Source organism: Elephas maximus, chromosome 16, assembly GCF_024166365.1.
Source record: "Elephas maximus indicus isolate mEleMax1 chromosome 16, mEleMax1 primary haplotype, whole genome shotgun sequence".
In the NCBI taxonomy this organism is placed as follows: domain Eukaryota; kingdom Metazoa; phylum Chordata; class Mammalia; order Proboscidea; family Elephantidae; genus Elephas; species Elephas maximus.
In genome coordinates, this window is record NC_064834.1 from 14,520,444 (window position 1) to 14,545,653 (window position 25,210).

The following is a 25,210-nucleotide window of genomic DNA, read 5'->3' on the forward strand; positions in this document are numbered from 1 at the left end:
AATACTTAGGAATAAATAAATCTTACCAGAGATGTAAAAGACTTATACAAAGAAAGCTACAGTACACTTCTGCAAGAAACCAAAAGAGACTCATATAAGTGGAGGAACATACCTTGCTCATGGATAGGAAGACTTAACATTATAAAAATATCTATTCTACCAAAAGCGATCTATATGTTTAATGCAATTCCAATCAAAATCCCAATGACATTCTTTATTGAGATAAACAAATCATCAATTTCATATGGAAGGGAAAGAGGCCCCGGATAAATAAGGCATTACTGAAAAAGAAGAACAAAGTGGGAGGCCTTACTTTACCTGATTTTAGAACCTATTATACCGCCACAGTAGTCAAAACAGCCTGGTACTGGTACAACAACAGATACATGGACCAATGGAACAGACAGAATTCAGAATTCAGACATAAATCCATCCACATATGAGCAGTTGATATTTGACAAAGGCCAAAAGTCTGTCAAATGGAGAAAAGACAGTCTTTTTAACAAATGTTGCTGGCATAACTGGATATCCATCTGCAAAAAAATGAAACAAGACCCATACCTCAACTCCATGCACAAAAATGAGCTCAAAATGGATCAAAGACCTAAACATAAAATCTAAAACGATAAAGATCATGGAAGAAAAAATAGGGACAACGTTAGGAGCCCTAATACGCGGCATAAACAGTATAGAAAACATTATAAAGAACGTAGAAGAAAAACTAGATAACTGGGAGCTCCTAAAAATCAAACACCTATTCTCATCCAAAGACTTCACCGAAAGAGTAGAAAGACTACCTACAGACTAGGAAAAACTTTTTAGCTATGACATTTCTGACCAGCGCCTGATCTCTAAAATCTACATGATACTGCAAACACTCAACTGCAAAAAGACAAATAACCCAATTAAAAAATGGGCAGAAGATATGAACAGACACTTCCCTAAAGAAGACATTCAGGTAGCTAACAGATATATGAGGAAATAAATGTTCATGATCATCAGCCATTAGAGAAATGCAGATCAAAACTACACCAAGATTTCATCTCACTCCAACAAGGCTGGCATTAATCCAAAAAACACAAAATAATAAATGTTGGAGAGGCTGTGGAGAGATTGGAACACTTCTACACTGCAGGTGGGAATGTCACTTTGGAAATCGATTTGGCGCTTCCTTAAAAAGCTAGAAATAGAACTACCATATGATCCAGCAATTCCACTCCTTGAAATATATCCTAGAGAAATAAGAGCCTTTACACGAACAGATACATGCACACTCATGTTTATTGCAGCACTGTTTACAGTAGCAAAAAGATGAAAGCAACCAAGGTGCCCATCAACGGATGAATGGATAAATTATTGTATATTCACACAATGGAATACTACACATTGATAAAGAATAGTGAGGAATCTGTGAAACATTTCATAACATGGGGGAACCTGGAAGGCATTATGCTGAGTGAAAATAATCCGTTGCAAAAGGACAAATATTGTATAAGACCACTATTATAAGAACTTGAGAAATAGTTTAAACTGAGAAGAAAACATTCTTTTGTGGTTACGAGACGGGGGAGGGAGGGAGGAGGGGGGTATTCACTAATTAGATAGTAGATAAGAACTACTTTCGGTGAAGGGAAAAAGACAGCACACAGTACAGGGGAGGTCAGCACAATTGGACTAAACCAAAAGCAAAGAAGTTTCCTGAATAAACTGAATGCTTCAAAGGCCAGCGTAGCAGGGGCAGGGGTCTGGGGACCATGGTTTCAGGGGACATCTAAGTCAATTGGCATAATAAAATCTATTACGAAAACATTCTGCATCCCACTTTGAAGAGTGGCGTCTGGGGTCTTAAACGCTAGCAAGCAGCCATCTAAGATGCATCAATTGGTCTCAACCCACCCGGATCAAAGGAGAATGAAGAACACCAAGGACACAAGGTGATTATGAGCCCAAGAGACAGAAAGGGCCACATGAACCATCGACTACATCATCCTGAGACCAGAAGAACTAGATGGTGCTCGGCTACAACCGATGACTGCCCTGACAGGAAACACAACAGAGAACCCCTGAGGGAGCCGGAGAGCAGTGGGATGCAGACCCCAAATTCTCATGAAAAGACCAGACTTAATGGTCTGACTGAGACTGGAAGGACCCCGGTGGCCATGGCCCCCAGACCTTCTGTTGGCCCAGGACAGGAACCATTCCCGAAGCCAACTCTTCAGACATGGATTGGACTAGACAATGGGTTGGAGAGGGATGCTGGTGAGGAGTGAGCTTCTTGGATCAGGTGGACACTTGAGACTATGTTGGCATCTCCTGCCTGGAGGGGAGATGAGAGGGTGGAGGGGGTTAGAAGCTGATGAAATGGACACGAAAAGAGAGAGTGTAAGCAGAGAGCAGGCTGTCTCATTAGGGGGAGAGTAATTGGGAGTGTATAGCAAGGTGTGTATATGGGTTTTTGTGTGAAAGACTGACTTGATTTGTAAACTTTCACTTAAAGCACAATAAAAATTATTCAAAGAAAAAATAATAAAAGCAAAAAGATGTATTGAAGGTTCAAGGCTTTCCAAACCAGGGATATGTCTGATCTCACAAAGTGAAACCAAACACTTCGAAAAGGTAGAGTTACAGAGGCATTTTCATGAGGTAAAATACAACGTTCTGATTGGAAGTTGCAAGATTAGGTAAGCACGAGATGGACAACTTGAAGTGAGGGGGGCTTTACACTGATTGGTTGGAAACAGGAATGTGGGGTATTTGGATTGGTTAGTTTAAATACATGACTAAGGGGATTTACAGGATGGTCACAAGGTAATTATCTTAAAACATTTCCGGATGGCTGCTGAGGGATTTCTGATGAGGTTCTTGACAGCAAGACCCTCCCTTAGGAACATTCTTTCTATATCTTTAGTTTAACCACAGAGAAAAATGTTTCCTTATGTACTTAAGTCTGTCTAAGGATTTGACTGTTGCAGTGGAAATTCTTTGCTATGTACTTAAGTCTGACTAAGGTTTTGACTGTTGCAGTGGAAATTCTTTGCTATGTACTTAAGTCTGACTAAGGTTTTGACAGTTGGAGTTAAAATAAGCAAAAGCTAAGATGGAGTGGGTGCTCAGACCTGGCAGATCATTCTGGCACGAGTCAGGCACCTCAATTTTGGAACCCTCACACACGGGTAAACCCTTTCCCATGCCCTGATACAGCATGTGTGTTCTCTTTTACTGGCAACTGTAGACCCTGCCTCAACAGAAATGAATGTAAGTCCTCTTAAAAAGCTAAATAAGCCCCTTGCCCTTTTTGTAACCCAGGAATGTTTCTTCAAGGACCTGGAGCCATTCCTTTGAAATGTAAGCATCACAGGTTCTGTTTCCCAGGTTCTGTGGAAGGGTAGGATCCTAACATCAGTTGGGACCTTGCTCCAAGTTGCAAAACTATCTCCTGTCATAGAGAGATGAGAAGTTTATTTTTCCTTTGGATAAAGTCACACAGTAGACTGGTGAATTTAGGATGAACTAGGTATGACAAATGGTGCTGTCAAGTCCTCTTGAAGACCAGTTATAGTTTATCTTGAGAACATATATGAAATGAGTCATGACCAAGATGGCTTTGATGCTCCCCTCAGTTTGACTAACCTTTACACAGGCTTCTTCCTGCCTTTCCTCCCTCTTCTGGCCTTTACAGGACCCAGGTGGCCTAATCAAAGCTAAAGAAAGCATTCTGAGCCAACAACCCTAATTGAAAACTCGGTAAATCACTAGCCCATCATCCATCACAGTGATCACTCCCCCTTAACATCCTCCAGTACTTTTCCACTAGGCCTTAACATCCTCCAGTACTTTTCCACTAGGCCTTAACATCCTCCAATACTTTTCCACTCCACCTTAACATCCTCCAGTACTTTCCCACTAGCTCACCCAGCCCTTAAAAACCCTGCTGTCCTTTGTTTCAGTGAAGTTGAATTCAGACTCAGTTCTGGTCTCACTTCCCTATTGCAATAGAATCTAAATAAAATTGTCCTTGCCTGTTTAAAAAAAAATTGTATTTCAAGGAAACTTCTAAAATACAAATATTTAAAACTACATATTGAAAAGTACATTGTGTATCTGAGAATATTGAATCAGACTGATCCAAACCAAGACATTTTTGTAAAATTATTACATTTTTAAAGAAAGAGGGAAAGGAATATTTTGGGTCATTTAAGCAAAAAAGAGCACATGAAGTATAAGGGAGAGAATATTAGGTTATCATCAGGCTTTGAAAACCACATTTTATTCCAGAAGAAAATGGATTAATATATTTAAGATGTTATTGTTGTTGTTAGGTGCCCTCGAGTTGATTCTGACTCCTAGCAACCCTATGGACAACAGAACAAACACTCTCCGGTCCTGTGCCATCCTCACGATCGTTGCTATGCTTGAGCCCATTGTTGCAGCCTGTCTAATCTTTGTCTGAAGAGTGGCTTTCGGGGATGGTTTCAGTTCTGGGTCTTTCTCTTTTTCACTGACCCTCCACTTTACCAAGCAAGATGTCCTTCTCCAGGGACTGATCCCTCCTGACAACATGTCCAAAGTACACGAGACAAAGTCTCATCATCCTCACTTCTAAAGAGCATTCTGGCTGTACTTCTTCCAAGATAGATTTATTCATTCTCTTGGCAGTCCATGGTATATTCAATATTCTTCACCAACACCACAACTCAAATGCATCAATTCTTCGGTGGTCTTCTTTATTCGCTGTCCAGCTTTCACACATATATGAGGTGATTGAAAACACCATGGTTTAGGTCAGGCGCACCTTAGTCCTCAAAATGCATCTTGGCTTTTTAACACTTTAAAGAGGTCTTTTGCTGTCCAGTTGATTCTGACTCATAGCGACCCTTGTATTCAAGATAGTCAAGAGAAAAGAAAAGATTTTATATTCAGTGTAACTAAAAGTATAGGAACATAAAGGGTGGAAATAAATTTATTAACATACAGGAACTCAAGAAATACTGTTCCCATGTTTCCTTCCTAAGGAACCTATGAGAAAATGAACTTCAGATGTTAAAATGGAAATTATTACATATTTAGACATAAAATATAATGAAAGTAGTAATTATCAAACCTGTGGGATACAGCAGTAATTACAGGAAAATATATACTGTAAACCTGTTGCGATCGAGTTGATTCTGACTAAAAGCTATTCTATAGGACAGCGTACAACTTCCTCATAGGGTTTCCAAGGCTGCAATCTTTACAGAAGCAGACTGCCATGTCACATCTTTCTCCTGTGGAGCAGCTGGTGGGTTTGAACCCCTGACCTTTCAGTTAGCAGCTCAATGCTTAACCACTGTGCCACCAGGGCTCCTTAGGGAAAAATATAACTTTTAATATTTATAGTATAACACACACACAAAAAAAGATCTAGAGTCAACGTATTCAGTTAGAAAAAGAATAGAGAAAACCCAGAGTGCTTAGATGAAAATTTATAGCACTAAATAACCTGTGTTAGACGAGAAGAACGGTTCAACTTTAAGTTTCCACCTAGGAAGTTAGAATAACCATACAATGAATTATTATTCTGCAAGAAAAAGAAGTACTGATACATACTACAACATGGATGAACCTTGTAAACAAATTTAATCTATGGTGATAAAAGTAGATCACTTCTTTTGGGGGGTAAGAGTAGGGTGGAGTTGGGGTGGGGACTCATGAAAGGGGCACAAGGGGACATTTTGGGGTGACGAAAATGTTTTATACTTTAGTGGCAGCTACACAGGCGTAAACATTTGTCATAATTATTTTCCAGTGTACTTAAAATGTGTCCATTTTATTCTATGCAAGTTAGTCCTCAGTAAAGTCTAATAAAAAAAAAAGGCAAATATTTCGGGTGACATCCAGGTCAATTGCCATAGTAAAGTTTGTAAAGTAGATGTTCTACACCCCACTTTGGTGAGTAGCATCTGAATCTTAAAAGTTTGCAAGCAGCCATCTAAAATACATCTCTTGGTCCCATCCCACTTGGAGCAAAGGAGAATTAAGAAAACCAAAGACGCAAGGAAATACTAGACTAAAGGACTAATGGACCAAATGAACCAGAGACTCCGGCAACCTGAGACCAGCAGGACTAGATGGTGCCCAGCTACCACCAATGACCACCTTGACAAGGAACCCAACAGAGTCCCAGACAGAGCAGGAGAAAAATGTAGAACAGAATTCAAATTCACATAAAAAGAACAAACTTAATGGTTTGACAGAGACTGGAGGAACCCCAGAAACTATGGCTCCCAGATGCTCTGTTAACCCAGAACTGAATCCATTCCCGAAGCCCACTCTTCAGACAAAGATTAGACAGGACTATAAAACATGAAATAATACACGTGTCTTAGTTCAATCAGATATATCAGACCAGATGGGCGGCTCCTGTCCAAAAGCAGAATGAGAAGACAGGAAGGGCCAGGAACTGGCTGAATGGACACAGGAACCCAGGTGGAAAGGGGTAGTGTGCAGTCACATTGTGGGGATTGCAACCAGTGTCACGAAACAATATGTGTATAAATTTTTGAATGAGAAATTAACTTGAGTTGTAAGCTTTCACCTAAAGCACTATAAAAAAAATTAGCAAATAACCCATCAATGTAAACCATAAACCAAAAATATTATGGCCAAATATCGTCTATCCCAAGAATGTAAGGATGGTTCAACATTTAAACAATTATTGGTAACATCTACAATATTAAGAGATTAGTATTAATAGCTGCAAAAAAGATGTTTGACATCCATTTATGATTAAAAATAGAACAAAACAAAAACCTCCTAGAAAGCTAGAAGTATAAGGGAAGCTCCTTAACTTGATTTGGGCTATCTATCATAAACTTCCAGCAAACAGCATACTTGATTGTGGAACTAATTTTGAAGCATTTCTTTTAATGTCAGGAATCAGATCAGAATGCTTGCTAGCACTTCTGCCATTCAAAATGGTTCTGGAGGTCCTGGTAAATACAAGAAATAAGGTATGTGGCAGATACTTTTGAAAGGCTCACTATGCCCATTCTAATCCTTGTTTCCCTATGCCATAGAGACTGAAAGCTAAAATGATATTTCCAGTCTTCCTTGTCTGTACGGATCCACGTAGGTTTCATCAAGCAAAGGTGTGGTACTATTTGCACATGGAGAGACAGGATCTTTTGGCAAGCCTCAGGAGGTGGCATCTGGTTCTCCTGGGCCTTCTGTGACAGTTTTGGCATCTAATCTTCTTAGTGTCATAATTACTGTGTGGCAGCAGTGGTGGGTTGGGCATTTTTCCTGGCTGTGTAGCATCCAAACCCATCTACTTCCTATACCCTTAGATTCTGTGACCTAATTAACTAATAAACTACTTTTTGCTTAAAGTAGATTCTGTGCTGTGTTAGCAACTAAGAGACTTGATCAAGGAAGGAAGAATGATTAGAAAGGAAAAAATAAAATTTGTCATTATTTGCAGATTATATGATATGAGTACAGAGAAAAACCTGAGAAACATGCTATATATAAATAACTCTACCACCAGGTTGAAAGGTGTTATAAAAGTAGAGATAAAATACTATGCTCAGGAGCTTCCGCGAGATGGCTGACTAGGTAGAAGCTACCTTGGATCCCTCTTGCAACAAAGACCCGGAAAAAGAAGTGAATCGATCACATACATGATAATCTACGAACCCTGACCATCAAACACAGATCTAAAGAGTTGACCTGAGTGACAGAGACTGAGAACAAAAAACCACGGGGAAGCAGCGACTCTTCGGAGCCTGAAGCCAGCCTCCCAGTCAGGAAACCTTGGCGCCGGGCTTTGGACTGGGCGCAGGGAAACTGAGCACGGCATCCTGTGACAGCGCAAAGACGGGGCACAGCCCTAGCCCCCTGAACTGACCTCGTGGGAAGCCCAGCCAGTGCACGCAGACAGCACAGCGACACGGCTGACAGGAGGAGAAGTCACCGCGAGGCAGCGACTGGTTTTGGAGCCAGGAGTGCAGCATCCCAACCGGGGAACCTTGGCGCTGGGCTTTGGACTGGGAGCGGAGGAATTGACCACCGCTTCTGAGACAGCGCAAGCATGGGACACGGGCCTGACCCTCAGGGGCAATCTCTACTCAGCCAGCGCACACAGTCGACACGCCCCTCGGGAATCTCAGATAAAACAGTCATCCCAAGCAAGATAAGTAACGTTGTCTATATTTCAGGGTGCTACTCTCTCCTATTTATCTGAACCCTCCCCTCCCCTTCCCAGGCGGCTTCAGTAACATTGGAATTTCCTGAGCCAGAGAGTAAACTGCACTGCAGGTTTTCTTTCTTTTTTTTTTCTCTTTTCCTAACCCATTCTCCTGGCCTGAGAGAAGCAGCTACAAAAAACCCAAGGACCAAAAATCCTTCCCTAATTGGACTAAAAACACAGAACCAGCTCCAGCCAAGCATATGTGATCCACAGTCTTGGGCTTTCATCCCTACAGGGAACAAGGTGGCTATTATAATGCAAAGGCATTTCTGATAGGGATCTGCCTGTAATTGTTTTAGTGGATTACTGGAAAGACAAGTTTCCCAGGTCTGATATCTCTGCATATTCAACAGAGCCCTCACTGACCCACAACAGGGAACTGAGGGCTGAAGCTCCCCCCAGACCACCTAGCCTCCTGCCTTAGGGGTCTAAGGAGGGTGACACCTACCAATCTGTAGAGGTACTTGTATTGGGGGCCTAAGGTACAGCTGTAGAGCCCACCCACCAAGGTGCTTTAGGAATAGAGACACGCCTACCTCACTGGCACTTGGGGGAAGCCTGTCAGCATCCTGTCCTCCCTGGAGTGTGAACCCCTGCTGCTACTAGAATATGGTGCATCCAGCTATCACCACTACTTCTCTAGGTGGATAGGTGACAGTCTGCACCACACACTTGATGACCCAAAATCAGATTCTACTCAAGAATGGTGAATGGACTCAGGCGTATATATCTGGTAACAGCCCAAACCAGCTGGTAATAGGACATAAGTGAGTCAAGGGCTACAACAATCAAGACAGAGCAATCTAGTAGCCCATCTACGTATATTGAAAGAAAACAAAACAAGATAAGACTCAGTGAGCAAATATAGAATAAATCACTACAATATCTTAGTGATGGCTTGGAGACAGCAGTCGATATCAAACCACATAAAGAAGCAGACCATGATTGCTTCTACAACTCCCCAAACTAAAGAATCAAAATCTTTCCCAAATGAAGATACTATCCTGGAATCACCAGATGCAGAATATAAAAAATTAATTTACAGAATGATTCAAGACACCAGGGATGACCTCAGAAATGAAATAAGGCAATCTACAGAAAAAGCCAAGGAACACACTGATAAAGCAGTTGAAGAACTCAAAAAGATTATTCAAGAACATAGTGGAAAAATTAATAAGCTGCAAGAATCCATAGAGACACAGCATTCAGAAATCCAAAAGATTAACAATAAAATGACAGAATTAGACAACGCAATAGGAAGTCAGAGGAGCAGACTCGAGCAATTAGAATGCAGAGTGGGAGATCTGGAGGACCAGGAAATTAACACCAATATAGCTGAAAAAAAAATCAGATAAAAGAATTAAAAAAAATGAAGAACACCTAAGAATCATGTGGGACTCTATCAAGAAGAATAACTTGCATGTGATTGGAGTCCCAGAACAGGGAGGGATAACAGAAAATACAGAGAGAATAGTTGAAGATCTGTTGGCAGAAAACTTCCCTGACATCATGAAAGACGAAAGGATATCTATCCAAGATGCTCATCGAACCCCATTTAGATTGATCCAAAAAGAAAATCACCAAGACATATTATCATCGAACTTGCCAAAACCAAAGATAAAGAGAAAATTTTAAAAGCAGCCAGGGATAAAAGGTCTCCTACAAAGGAGAATCAATAAGAATAAGTTCAGACTACCCAGCAGAAACCATGTAGGCAAGAAGGCAATGAGATGACATATATAGAGCACTGAAGGAGAAAAACTGCCAGCCAAGGATCGTATATCCAGCAAAACTCTCTCTGAAATATGAAGGCGAAATTAAGACATTTACAGATAAACACAAGCTTAGAGAATTTGCGAAAACCAAACTAAAGCTATAAGAAATACTAAAGGAAATTGTTTGGTCAGAAAACCAATAATATCAGATACCAGCACCACACAAGGTCACAGAACAGAGCATCCTGATATCAACTCAAATAGGAAATCACAAAAACAAATTAAGATTAATTTGTTTTTAAAAAAAAGAACGCTCAAAACAGGGAATCATTGAAGTCAATATGTAAAAGATCACGATAATCAAAAAGAGGGACTAAATACAGGTGGCATAGAACTGCCATATGAAGAGGGATACAAGGCGATATAGGACATTACAAATTAGGTTTTTACTTAGAAAAATCGGGGTAAATATTAAGGTAACCACAAAGAGGTATAACAACTCCATAACTCAAAATAAAAACCAAGAAAAACATAACGACTCAGCAAACATAGAGTCAAATACTATGAAAATGAGGAACACACAATTTACAAAGAAAAAGTCTCAGCACAAAAAAGTAAGTGGAAAAATGAAATTGTCAGCAACATACATAAAAAGGCATCAAAATGACAGCACTAAACACATACTTATCTATAATCACACTGAATGTAAGTGGACTAAATGCACCAATAAAGAGACAGAGAGTCACAGACTGGATAAGGAAGCACGATCCGTCCGTATGCTGCCTACAAGAGACACACCTTAGACTTAGAGACACAAACAAACTAAAACTCAAAGGATGGAAAAAAATATATCAAGCAAACAATAAGCAAAAAAGAGCAGGAGTAGCAATATTAATTTCTGACAAAATAGACTTTAAAGTTAAATCCACCACAAAGGATAAAGAAGGACACTACATAATGATAAAAGAGACAATTGACAAGGAAGATATAACCATATTAAATATTTATGCACCCAATGACAGGGCTGCAAGATACATAAAACAAACTTTAACAGAACTGAAAAGTGAGATAGACACCTCCACAATTATAGTAGGAGACTTCAATACACCACTTTTGGAGAAGGACAGGACATCCAGTAAGAAGCTCAACAGAGACACAGAAGACCTAATTGCTACAATCAACCAACTTGACCTCATTCACTTATACAGAACACTCCACCCAACTGCTGCAAAGTATACTTTTTTTCTAGTACACATGGAACATTCTCTAGAATAGACCACATATTAGGTCATAAAACAAACCTTTGCAGAATCCAAAACATCGAAATATTACAAAGCATCTTCTCAGTCCATAAGGCCATAAAAGTGGAAATCAGTAACAGAAAAATTAGGGAAAAGAAATCAAATACTTGGAAACTGAACAATACCCTCCTGAAAAAAGACTGGGTTATAGAAGACATTAAGGATGGAATAAAGAAATTCATAGAATGCAACGAGAATGAAAACACTTCCTATCAAAACCTCTGGGACACAGCAAAAGAGGTGCTCAGATGTCAATTTATATCGATAAATGCACACATACAAAAAGAAGAAAGAGCCAAAATCAGAGAACTGTCCCTACAACTTGAACAAATAGAAAGTGAGCAACAAAAGAATCCATCAGGCACCAGAAGAAAACACATAATAAAAATTACAGCTGAACTAAATGAATTAGAGAACAGAAAAACAATTGAAAGAATTAACAAAGCCAAAAGCTGGTTCTTTGAAAAAATTAACAAAATTGATAAACCATTGGCCAGACTGACTAAAGAAATACAGGAAAGGAAACAAATAACCCAAATAAGAAACGAGATGGGCCACATCACAACAGACCCAACTGAAATTAAAAGAATCAATTCAGATTATTATGAAAAATTGTATTCTAACAAATTTGCAAACCTAGAAGAAACAGATGAATTCCTAGAAAAACACTACCTACCTAAACTAACAAAATCAGAAGTAGAACAACTAAATAGACCCATAACAAAAAAAGAGATTGAAACGGTAATCAAAACACTCCCAACAAAAAAAAGCCCTGGCCCGGACGGCTTTACTGCAGAGTTCTACCAAACTTTCAGAGAAGAGTTAACACCACCACTACTAAAGGTATTTCAAAGCATAGAAAATGACAGAATTCTGCCTAACTCATTCTATGAAGCCACCATATCCCTGATACCAAAACCAGGTAAAGACATCACAAAAAAAGAAAATTACAGACCTGTATCCCTCATGAACATAGATGCAAAAATCCTCAACAAAATTCTAGCCAATAGAATTCAACAACATATCAAAAAAATAATCCACCACGACCAAGTGGGAATCATACCAGGTATGCAAGGCTGGTTTAATATCAGAAAAACCATTAATGTAATCCACCTTATAAATAAAACAAAAGACAAAAACCACATGATCTTATCAATTGATGCAGAAAAGGCATTTGACAAAGTCCAACACCCATTCATGGTAAAAACTCTCAGCAAAATAGGAATTGAAGGAAAATTCCTCAACATAATAAAGGGCATCTATACAAAGCCAACAGCCAACATCACTCTAAATGGAGAGAACCTGAAAGCATTTCCCTTGAGAACGGGAACCAGACAAGGATGCGCTTTATCACCACTCTTATTCAACATTGTGCTGGAGGTCCTAGCCAGAGCAATTAGGCTAGACAAAGAAATAAAGGGCATCCGGATTGGCAAGGAGGAAGTAAAATTATCTCTATTTGCAGATGACATGATCTTATACACAGAAAACCCTAAGGAATCCTCCAGAAAACTACTGAAACTAATAGAAGAGTTTGGCAGAGTCTCAGGATATAAGATAAACACACAAAAATCACTAGGATTCCTCTACATCAACAAAAAGAACATCGAAGAGGAAATCACCAAATCAATACCATTCACAGTAGCCCCCAAGAAGATAAAATACTTAGGAATAAATCTTACCAAAGATGTAAAAGACCTTCATAAAGAAAACTACAAAGTACTACTGCAAGAAACTAAAAATGACCTACTTAAGTGGAAAAACATACCTTGCTCATGGATAGGAAGACTTAACATAGTAAAAATGTCTATTCTACCAAAAGCCATTTATACATACAATGCACTTCCGATCCAAATTCCAATGACATTTTTTAATGTGATGGAGAAACAAATCACCCACTTCATATAGAAGGGGAAGAAGCCTTGGATAAGTAAAGCATTACTGAAAAAGAAGAAGAAAGTGGGAGGCCTCACTCTACCTGATTTTAGAACCTATTATACAGCCACAGTAGTCAAAACAGCCTGGTACTGGTACAACAACAGGCACATAGAGCAATGGAACAGAATTGAGAACCCAGATATAAATCCATCCACATAGGAGCAGCTGATATTTGACAAAGGCCCAGTGTCAGTTAACTGGGGAAAAGATAGTCTTTTTAACAAGTGATGCTGGCATAACTGGATATTCATTTGCAAAAAAATGAAACAGGACCCATACGTCACACCATGCACAAAAACTAACTCCAAGTGGATCAAAGACTAAAACATAAAGACTAAAACAATAAAGATCATGGAAGAAAAAATAGGGACAATGTTAGGAGCCCTAATACAAGGCATAAACAGAATACAAAACATTACCAAAAATGACGAAAAGAAACCAGATAACTGGGAGCTCCTAAAAACCAAACACCTATGCTCATCTAGAGACTTCACCAAAAGAGTAAAAAGACCACCTACAGATTGGGAAAGAATTTTCAGCTATGACATCTCCGACCAGCACCTGATCTCTAAAATCTATATGATTCTGTTAAACCTCAACCACAAAAAGACAAACAACCCAATCAAAAAGTGGGGAAAGGATATGAACACGCACTTCACTAAAGAAAATATTCAGGCAGCTAACAGATACATGAGAAATTGCTCTCGATCATTAGCCATTAGAGAAATGAAAATTAAAACTACGATGAGATTCCATCTCACTCCAACAAGGCTGGCATTAATCCAAAAAACACAAAGTAATAAATGTTGGAGAGGCTGCGGAGAGATTGGAACTCTTATACACTGCTGGTGGGCATGTAAAATGGTACAACCACTTTGGAAATCTATCTGGCGTTTTCTTAAAAAGTTAGAAGTAGAACTACCATACAACCCAGAAATCCCACTCCTCGAAATATACCCTAGAGACATAAGAGCCTTCACACGAACAGATGTATGCACACCCATGTTTATTGCAGCTCTGTTTACAATAGTAAAAAGCTGGAAGCAACCAAGGTGTCCATCAATGGACGAATGATTAAATAAATTGTGGTATATTCACACAATGGAATACTACGCATCAATAAAGAACAGTGATGAATCTGTGAAACATTTCATAACATGGAGGAACCTGGAAGGCATTATGCTGAGTGAAATTAGTCAGAGGCAAAAGGACAAATATTGTATAAGACCACTATTATAGGATCTTGAGAAATAGTATAAACTGAGAAGAACACATACTTTTGCGGTTACGAGGCGGGGAGGGAGGGTGGGAGAGGGTTATTTACTCATTAGTTAGTAGATAAGAACTACTTTAGGTGAAGGGAAGGAAAATACTCAATACACGGAAGGTCAGCTCAACTGGACTGGACCAAAAGCAAAGAAGTTTCCGGGATAAACTGAATGCTTCAAAGGTCAGTGGAGCAAGGGTGGGGGTTTGGAGACTATGGCTTAAGGGGACTTCTAAGTCAATTGGCAAAATAATTCTATTATGAAAACATTCTGCATCCCACTTTGAGTCTGGGGTCTTAAATGCTAACAAGCGGCCATCTAAGATGCATCAATTGGTCTCAGCTCACCTGGATCAAAGGAGAATGCAGAACACCAAGGACACAAGGTGATTTTGAACTCAAGAGACAGAAAGGGCCACATGAACCAGAGACTTACATCATCCTGAGACCAGAAGAACTAGATGGTGCCCGGCCACAACCGATGACTGCCCTGACAGGGAGCACAATAGAGAACCCCTGAGGGAGCAGGAGATCAGTGGGATGCAGACCCCAAATTCTCATGAAAAGACCAGACTTAATGGTCTGACTGAGACTAGAGGAATCCTGGCAGTCATGGTCCCCAAACCTTCTGTTGGCCCAGGACAGGAACCATTCCCAAAGACAACTCATCAGACATGGGAGGGACTGGACAATGGGTAGGAGAGAGATGCTGATGAAGAGTGAGCTACTTGTATCGGGTGGACACTTGATACTGTGTTGGCATCTCCTGTCTGGAGAGGAGATAGGAGGGTAGAGAGGGTTAGAAACTGGCAAAATTGTCATGAAAGGAGAGACTGGAAGGGCTGACTCATTAGGGGGAGAGTAAGTGGGAGTATGGAGTAAGGTCCATATAAGCGTATATGTGACAGACTGACTTGATTTGTAAATGTTCACTTAAAGCTCAATAAAAATTATTAAAAAAAAATACTATGTTCAGAAGGGAAAGATTACGCCTAGGTTTGAGAGCCCAGTGATGTTGGTAGGAAGGCAGGGATATTGGGAATGAAGCCTTCATGCAATAGGTGGCATTCAGAATGTCGATTCCCACAGGGTTTCCAAGGAGCGGCTGGTGGATTCCAACTGCCAACCTTTTGGTTAGCAGCCATAGCTCTTAACCATGGCATACCAGGGCTCCAGAATGTAGATAGGCATTGATAATTTGGGGAATTGAGGGGGAGGGAGGGGAAAGGGCAGTTCAAAGTTGGAAATGGTGGAAAATTAACATTAATAAGCACTCAGTGCTGGCAGAGAAGCAATGGAAAATATGGTTGAAAAAGGTAGGTTAGGACGAGATAATGAAGAGGCTTGGATCCTAGCTGAAGAAGTTTGACTTGATTTGGTAAGCAACAGGGAGAAATGGAAGTTTATTGAGCAGTAGTGTGTGTGTGTGTGTGTGTGTGAGAGAGAGAGAGACAGAAAGACAGAGACAGGCAGACATACAGACAGAAACATATTTAGGGCTCTGACAGCAAGACAAATTGAATTGGAAGGAATAAAAACCACAAATAGGAGAGCAGTTAGAAGGTTGTTGTAGCTGTAGAGATCCCTAACTCAGCATTCTAAAAGCTGGAAACACAAAAAATCCTGCTGAGGAAAAATCGTGATTACCTTGAGGAGAGAACTGGTCTGGGGTCCCCTTTCTTTAAGCTCGCCCTTTCCCCAGTACTGCTATAATCATTTTAAAAAGTAAACATTAAATGGTGTTTTTCTGGAAGACATTATGCTGAGCGAAATGAGTCAGAGGCAAAAGGACAAATATTGTATAAGACCACTATTATAAGGTCTTGAGAAATAGAAAAAACGGAGAAGAACACATACTTTTGTGGTTACAAAGGGGGGAGGGAGGGAAGGAGGGAGAGGGTTTTTTATTGATCAATCAGTAGATAAGAACTGCTTTGGGTGAAGGGAAAGACAACACACAATACAAGGAAGGTCAGCCTAATTGGACTGGACTAAGAGCAAAGAGGTTTCTGGGATAAAATGAAAGTTTCAAAGGTCAGCGGAGCAGGGGCTGGGGTCTGGGGAACATGGTTTGAGGGGACTTCTAAGTCAATTGGCAAAATAATTCTATTATGAAAACATTCTGCATCCCACTTTGAATTGTGGCGCCTGGGGTCCTAAATGCCAACAAGCGGCCATCTAAGATACATCAATTGGTCTCAACCCACCTGGAGCAAAGGCAAAGGAAGAACACCAAGGCCACATGACAACTAAGAACCCAAGAGACAGAAAGGGCCACATGAACCAGAGACCTACATTACCCTGAGACCAGAAGAACTAGTTGGTGCCCTGCCACAATCGATGTCTGCCCTGCTAGGGAGCACAACAGACAACTCCTGAGGGAGCAGGAGGCCAATGGGATACAGACCCCAAATTCTCATAAAAAGACCATACCTAATGATATGAATGCGACTAGAGGAATCCCAGAGACAATGCTCCCCAGAACTTCTGATGGCACAGGACAGGAACCATCCCCGAAGACAACTCATCAGGCATGAAACGGACTGGTCAGCGGAGGGGAGAGAGATGCTGATGAAGAGTGAACCAATTAAATTAGGTGGACACTGGAGAGTGTGTTGGCAACTCTTGACTGGAGGGGGGATGGGAAGATAGAGAGAGAGGGAAGATGGCAAAATTGGCACGAAACGAGAGACTGAAAGGGCTGACTCAATAGGGGGAGAGCAAGTGGGAGAAGGGAGTAAGATGTATGTAAACCTACATGTGACAGACTGATTGGAATGGTAAATGTTCACTTGAAGCTTAATAAAAATTAATTTAAAAAAAATGGTGTTTTTCTTCTAGCAGGGTTCATTTGTCTGGGAAGGGGATGTATTACCTTAGCCCTTTTAGCCAGAGCAAGGGAGACATTTTCAGTCTCCCTCCAGAAACCCTGAGCGTCTTCTTGACAAAACCCTCAGGAATTCAGATTGAGCACTTAGTTGATCAAAATCATCAAATATACATCTAGGCCCTAAGTTTTTTATTTTTTGGATGCTCTGAAACTTGGACTGACAAGTAATCCTAGAGATAAAAAAAATTTCTCCAGGACCTTTCCAACTATTTCCTGAGAGGGTTTCTGTTTACGTCCTCTCACCTTGCACCTCAATCACAGCGTTTCCTGTGGCCAATTGCTCGGAAAACTGCCAGGTTCGACTTGCCAGCATCAGAGGTCATTGGGACAAAGCCTGGCCATTCAGTTGATCAGATTTTCTTCAGAGCACCTACCTCATTCCCAAAAACCAATAAATAAATAAATAAATAGACCTGTTGCCGTTGAGTTGATTCTGATTCATAGGGACTCTATAGGACACAGTAGTACTGCCCCATAGGGTTTCCAAGGAGTGGCTGGTGGATTCGAACTGCTGACGTTTGGTTAGCAGCCAACCACTTAACCACTGTGCCACCAGGGCTCCTCCCCATTCCCAGCTCCATGCTAAATATTATTATGGGAGGGAAACAAGACTTATAGGACTTGTCTGCCTTGTTATACATAAAATATGGGGCTCTAAATAAATGTTAGGAGTCATACTAAAGCGAGGGTCTTAGTTTGAATTCCTGTTTGAATTGTGTCCCTCCAAAATATGTGTTGTGAATCCTAACCTCTATGCCTGTGGTTATAATCCCATTTGGGAAGGAGTTGTCTTTGTTATGTTAATGAGGCAGGATTAGTGTAGGGTATATTTTGAGTCAATCTCTTTTGAGATATAAAGAAGATTAAGCAAGTAAGAAAGAAAGCAGAGGCGGGGAAGAGAGATGCCAAGACACATAAAGATCGCCCAGGAGCAGAAGCTGAAGAGACAAGGACTTTCCTCCAGAGCTGACAGAGAGAGAAAGCCTTCCCCTAGAGCTGGCACCCTGAATTTCGACTTCTAGCCTTCTAAACTGTGAGAAAATAAATTCCCGTTTGTTAAAGCCACCCATTTGTGGTATTTCTGTTATAGCAGCACTAGATAACTAAAACAGTTTCCCAGAAACTGTCTCTTAAGTGAGGATTTGAGTTCCAACAATTTATTTGTGAGGTGACCTGAGGAGTGGGAGAGGGGCAAGTAAGATAGGAAAAAGAAGGAAGCTAATAAAGGTGTGTTTTACCACTGTGGGCACCTGAACCACAATCCAGCCTTAATCTGACCTTTAATCAAAAACACTGTAAAAAATACACTTCAGAATTATCTCTCTGCCCAGGGTAAAAGAGCAGGGGTATATATACATACGGCAACTTCTGTCATACATTTGTTGAGGGCTGTTCCCAGGGGAATTAATGCCCTGGGGTTTCTGACCATGTTGTTGGAATAATCAGGAATTAATTCAGCCTGAGAGGTGAATTTAAGACAAATCAAGCAAAGATGGCAAGGCGATTATCTATGAGTCAGATCTTTAAAAAACATTAAATGGTCAGGTTCTCTGTTGTAAACTTGCTAAAAGAAAGCATTTTAGTCCTCAGACATAAGGGTTAAGAAAAGGTTTTATATATTCTACTTCCACTCAAGATTTCCTTCAATAACTTCTGATTTTGGAAAATCAAACCTGGCAGCTTTATGCGCAATAGGCACTGAAAACCCAAACGAAGTACCTCTGCCACTTCGGTGCGGAAAGTGTGTGGGGCTGTGAATTGGGAGCAGTTAAGTGCTTGACTACTAACTGAGAGGTTGGCAGTTCGAACCCACTCAGAGACGCCTTGGAAGAAAGGCCTGCTGCCAAAAGCCCACAGCCTCGAAAACCCTATGGAGTGCAGTCGTACGCTGCATACAGGCCGCCATGAGGTGGAATTGACAGGACGCACCTGGTGCTCGCGGTGGTGCGTTTGAGTCCGAGCCAGGGCCGGCTTCTCGGTGCCACACTCTCAGAGGAGCCTCGCGCTGGTGCAACGCTCTGCTGTCACTATTTGGAAAGGCTTAATAGTTTTATCTTTGAACTTGTGCTTTCTAAATGAAGTTCTATGGGACAATGGAGCATGCCTGTGAGCATTGGAGCTCAGGTGCCGAGCAACTGACCCAGCATGTACGTGCGTGCCTCAGGGCAGTCCAGGGCTCCTGGGAACCGAAGGCAGCAGGGCTGGGACCTGGGCCCGGATTTGTAGCAGCAGCAGAAGCAGGGTTACAGCTGCAGAAGAGAGGAGGGCTCTGCCTGGATAAACCCTGACACCTGTCTTCCTGACGAAAACCTTGGCTTGCAAGTCAGTCCCAGGAGTCTATCCCTGCCGTGTCTACACAAATATTAACACTCTGGCCTGATCCCTAAGACGGAACTGCTGGCCCTCAGGCAGTAAACTTTGTCACCAAATTATTACCGAATCAAACCTTACACATGGACATTGCAATAAAGTATATATATTATATATATAAAAAACTCGTTGCCATCGAGTTAGTTCCGACTCATAGCAACCCTACTGGACACAGTAGAACTGCCCCATAGGGTTTGCAAGCAGCAGCTGATGGCTTTGAACTGCCGACCCTTTGGTTAGTGGCCAAACGCTTAACCACTGCACCACCAGGGCCCCTAAAATATATCAAGGAGTTATTAAAATTCTTCAAAGAGCATATAATTCCCAGTTTTGAAAACTGCTTCAACAATGCAAAACAAATATCCATAGGCTTAGAAATAGAGATTAAATTAAAAAATCACTGCATCTGACAGAAAACAGTATTTTTATATAAACCTTAGGATGAACAATTATTAACAAGGAAGCCAATGTTAAAATTAGTTTTTCCTTGTAATTGAAGATATGGCAATAAAAATGCAAAAATTGGCATTTTGAATTATATACAAACCATGAAGCCTCTTTCAATTTCTTTTATCATCTTGACAATTTACAAGAAATGTCAGAGGAAACATTAAAATGCCATTGTATAAATTTACATATAAAATTAAATTCAGACTTACACAAAATTGATTTGTATGAAGAGCTAAATCTTTTTAGAAAAATTATCCCATGAGAATCATCAGCTCTAGGTGTACTAAAATTTATACTTCAAAAGAATTGCTCAGAATTTAATTCCAGTGTCGTCACTATCTATAAAATATATTAACAGCTCCAGTCTGAGTTGCAGCAGTAGAAAGAACCTTTTCAAAATTAAAAATTATTTGTCACCTTGTATTTGCCAAGAGAAATTGACATCTCTTTCAATTGTATCAATTAAAAATGAAATTGTTAAAAGTATAAATTTCGATGACCTAATAAACAAATTTGCAGAAAAGCAAAAATAAATGAAGTTGTCAGAAAAGTCTTATGCTAAATCAAGATATCACATTAATAAAGTATTATTATGAATAGTGTCGGATAAAGCTCTATATTGTAATACCTTTAATGATACTGTTTTCCTGCTTTTTGAACAAGGAGCTCTGCATTTTCATTTTGACTGTGCCTCACATACTACGTAGCTGACCCCTAGTCCAAGCTTGGCCACTGAGAACCTGTCCAGCTTTGAGCAAGTCATTTAACCTTTGCGTCTCAGTTTTCTCACCTGTCAAATGGGAATGATATTTACCATGCTTTATAGAATTGATGTGAATATATATGTACGTATAGGCATATACATAGTAAAAGTGCTTTGAAACATTATAGATGCTTTAAAATGTTGGATAACATTTTTGTTGTTCATATGAAATATTATATAAACACTATCCTTCCTGCAGTCTGAGTCCTTAGATATTTCTTAGTTAAAATGGTAAAATTTAATTCATAATTTCCTGTAGGGTTATCCAGATATTTGAGGGAGAGGCTAAATGAATCATTCTATCCAAAGAAAGGTGTCATTTTTTATTATCTAGTGGCTTCATGGATGGAATTTTTTCTTCACGTGATTAAAAGCAAACTATAAATTTTAAAGGAATGCTGAAGGAAACGCTACACTTCAGTTAACAGCTTTAAAAGCCCCCAAACTCAAGGAATCTTTCTGATAAATCCCGACTTCCCACAGAGCTTTTCCTGGGCAGTCTGGATACAGGCAGGCCCCAGCTTACAAGGGGCTTCTGTGACTCCAGCTCTGTTGTGAACTGGTTCTCATGTAAAATGAATATCTCGATTTTTTTTCATCATTATTGCCTTTTATTAAAAGTCTCTTTATAAACCAAATCTTTATTTGTCTTTGGGGGTTGGCATGAGAATGATAACATCAGCAAACCATGTACTGCAACAGTAGTGCATGTTACTAATGATAAGCTTTATCAAAAAAAAAAAAAAAAGAGAGAGACAGTCAAATGTGCAGTTCATCCTCACTGGAATACTTAGTAAGCCTGGGACTACCTGTACATCTGTTACTGCTGAGCGTCTCCTCTGCAAATAAATAAAAAACCAAACCCATTGCAGTTCAGTCAATTCCAACTCACAGCAACCCTACAGGACAGAGGAGAACTGCCCAATAGGGTTTCCAAGGAGCGGCTGGTGGATTCGAACCGCTGACCTATCACTGACCTATCACTTAACGGCAGCCATATCACTTAACCACTGCACCAGCAGAAGCTGGGGTCCCAAATTTGGACCTCCCCTTAAAGCACACTTAGAGCACACTCTTTCTGACAATATCCTGACACTATGAAGCCACCATCATGGGGTTTTCCTGGAATGGTGAAGAAGGCTGTGTTGAACCCTCTACACTGCCTGAGTCTCCTAAAGACCACGTGGGTGACTGGCTTAGGGTCAGAGCTCAGACCTTAGAACAAATTCTCTTCATGAAGGAGCTGGCCCTGAAGAGCCTAATCTGTAACAAGCTGGTTGGGGTAGAATTCCGAGCTCCATGGCCCATGCCTCCTACCAGCTGGTCCACATCACCTTCGGCCAGTGCTGTGGAATCCACTGTGGCGTATTCTGTCCCTGACCCTCCTTCAGACAGGCCCTCCCACTGCCTGACCTTTGCACCCTTTCTAATTGCCCTGATCTCATCCTGACCCCCACAGCTATGTTTAAAGTCCACCTCTGGGGAACACACAGATTGAGTGTTCCAGCTAATCCCTTTTCCAGTCCCGTCTGACACCTGGCCGGGTGGGCTGTGTACCTGGACTTCTGGGGACACTGGCTGGGGTTTGAGGAGAGGCCTCAGGATCTACCTGGCCGCAGGATGAAGCTGACCACAGGCTGCTTGCTTTTGTGGCTCAGCGTGGGGGGTGGCCTGGCTCAGACAGACACCAACCCTGACACAGAAGAATCCTATGCAGACTGGGGCCTTCGGCACATCCGGGGCAGCTTTGAATCTGTCAACAGCTACTTTGATTCCTTTCTGGAGCTGCTGGGAGGGAGAAATGGAGTCTGTCAGTACAGGTGCCGATACGGTGAGTGTGTGTTTCTCTTCCTGTAAAGTCTGTCACTGAGGTGGACCTGGCAGCAACCAAGCAGGGTTATAACTCACTTTTCCCTTTTGACCATCTTGTGGTAGGGTTGCCTAATCTAGCAGATAGAAATACAGGACGCACAGTAAAATTCGAATTTCAGATAAACAAGTAATTTGTCAATAGAAGTATGTCTGATGCAATATTTGGGATATACTTATAAAAAAAAATTACTAACAAATTATTCCTTGTTTATCTGAAATTTGAATTTCACTGAGCTTCCTGTATTTTAGTTGTTAACCAAACAGTTGTCAGTTCGAATCCACCAGCTGCTCCTTGGAAGCCCTATGGGGCAGTTTTACTCTGTCCTATAAACTCCATGGGGCAGTTCTACTCTGTCCTATAGGGTAGCTATGAGTAGGAATCCACTTGATGGCACTGGGTTTGGTTTTGGTTTGGATAGGGCTGCTCGCTGTAAGTCTGAATTAACTCCACCAGCAGTGTGTTTGATTTTGTTTTGGTTTTCCTGTATTTTATCTGACACACCTACTGTTAGGGGCTCTTCAAGACCTGTTCCCTGGGGCTATTTTAATAAGTTCATTGTGAGGCAGGTAATATAAGAAAAGGCAGCAAGGGGTGAGGAGCACTGGTGTGAGAGGGCTTGGTGAGGAATTCCTGGGGATGAAAACTGAAGCTGAACCACACACACACACACAAAAAACGAAAACTACTGCAGTCAAGTGGATTGTGACTCACAGTGACCCTTTTGAACAGAGTAGAGCTGCCCCCACAGGGTTTCCAAGGAGGGCCTGGTGGATTTGAACTGCGGACCTTTTGGTTAGCAGCTGTATCTCTTACCACTACACCACCGGGGTTTCCAAAGCTGAACAGTCAGAGAAAATTCTGCCAGGGGTGAAACAGCTTCCTCAGTAGCTCAGTGCTAAGTTTGGCAATGGCTTCTCCTTTCCCCTGCAGCAGTTCAGCCCCATTCATTCCCCCAGCCCTGTCTCTGATTGGTATTGGTTTGCTGTGTCCCCCAAGGGAGCCATCGCTGACACTGTGCCTCAGTCAGCTATGACAGGCCTTCCGTTGGCAGGAGAGGCTTGCTACCAGCTGTTTCTGCATGCCAGGGATCAGTCCTTGAGTGGGCCTGGCGCTTCCCTTCGGCCTGGGACCAGATATGGAGCTGCGAAACATGTGCCAGGTTGCCAAAGAGGGATCCCTTGGGGCTCTTTTTCCTTCAGTCTACACTGCAAGTTAATGGGATGGGAGCAGAATGCTGAGTCCTGGGCCTGGGAGCTGGGAGGCATGGTGTCATTTCACATGCAAATGTAAACACTGTCTAAAGTAAACAGTGTCCCCTAGCATTAGCTTTGTGGTTTCATTTGTCAAATGTCTCAACATTAGAGATGAAAATGGTGAGTCATTTTAGGCAACAGGAAAACATATTTGAGAACTATCTTTTCCAAGCACTTAAGGGATAAAACTCAGCTTAAAGAGAGATTCAAGGAGGCTACAGACATGCTGGACTCACCCATTAAATCTGTCTCTTTAATCCTGGAGCAGGGGAAATTGCTTCCTTATAAGCCAAGAATGAACAGGAGATAATGGCCAATCATAGTTTCAGAAGCCAAAAGTTTTGCAGCGTAGAAGTTTCAACGACATTAGTGTGAAAAAAAAAAAGGAAGCTGCATGTCCTTTGTAAAAATTTCATGTTGTAAAAAGCCTAGTCTATGTTAGGACAAAAAGGAGCCCTGGTGGCACAGTGGCTTGGCTGCTAACCAAAAGATTGGTTGTTTGAACCCACCAGCTGCTCCACTGGAGAAAGATGTGGCAGTCTCCTTCCATAAGGATTTGGAAATCTATGGGGCAGTTCTGTTCTGCCCTATAGGGTTGATATGAGTCAGAATCAACTCAATGGCAATGGGTTTGCGTTTATGCTGGGACACTAAATCACATCTGGGCCCATCAGCCACACACTTGTCCAAGGTGGATTGAACAAAGTCAGAGGTGCCTTGTCATTGGTTTCTGTTCACCTAGTTTGCATTGATGCGACAGGAAATGTGTTAACTGACTTCAAGAGTTTGAATCAACACAACACAAGGCTGATATCTGTGATTTAGCAAATAGCACGGGAATTTTTTTTTTTTTTAAATAATTTTTATTGTGCTTTAAGTGAAAGTTTACAAATCAAGTCAGTCTCTCACACAAAAACCCATATGCACCTTGCTGCACACTCCCAATTACTCTCCCCCTGCTCTCTCCCTCCACTCTCTATTTTCCTGTCCTTTTCGCCAGCTTCTAACCCCCTCCACCCTCTCATCTCCCCTCCAGGCAGGAGATGCCAACATAGTCTCAAGTGTCACCTGATCCAAGAAGCTCACTCCTCACCAGCATCCCTCTCCAACCCAGTCCAATCCATGTCTGAAGAGTTGGCTTTGGAAATGGTTCCTGTCCTGGG

At 41.2% G+C, this 25,210-nt stretch overlaps 1 protein-coding gene across 2 annotated transcripts in view; it reads left to right on the forward strand.

The window, feature by feature from the left end:
• The first annotated feature begins 22,541 nt into the window (after positions 1 to 22,541).
• Positions 22,542 to 25,210, forward strand: part of PLA2G12B (phospholipase A2 group XIIB) — a 34,092-nt gene continuing 31,423 nt past the window's right edge. For both annotated transcript variants that reach the window (XM_049855526.1, XM_049855525.1), the window contains exon 1: positions 22,542 to 22,752. In XM_049855526.1, the coding sequence (XP_049711483.1) occupies positions 22,542 to 22,752 (211 nt within the window). The remainder of the gene's footprint in view (positions 22,753 to 25,210) is intronic.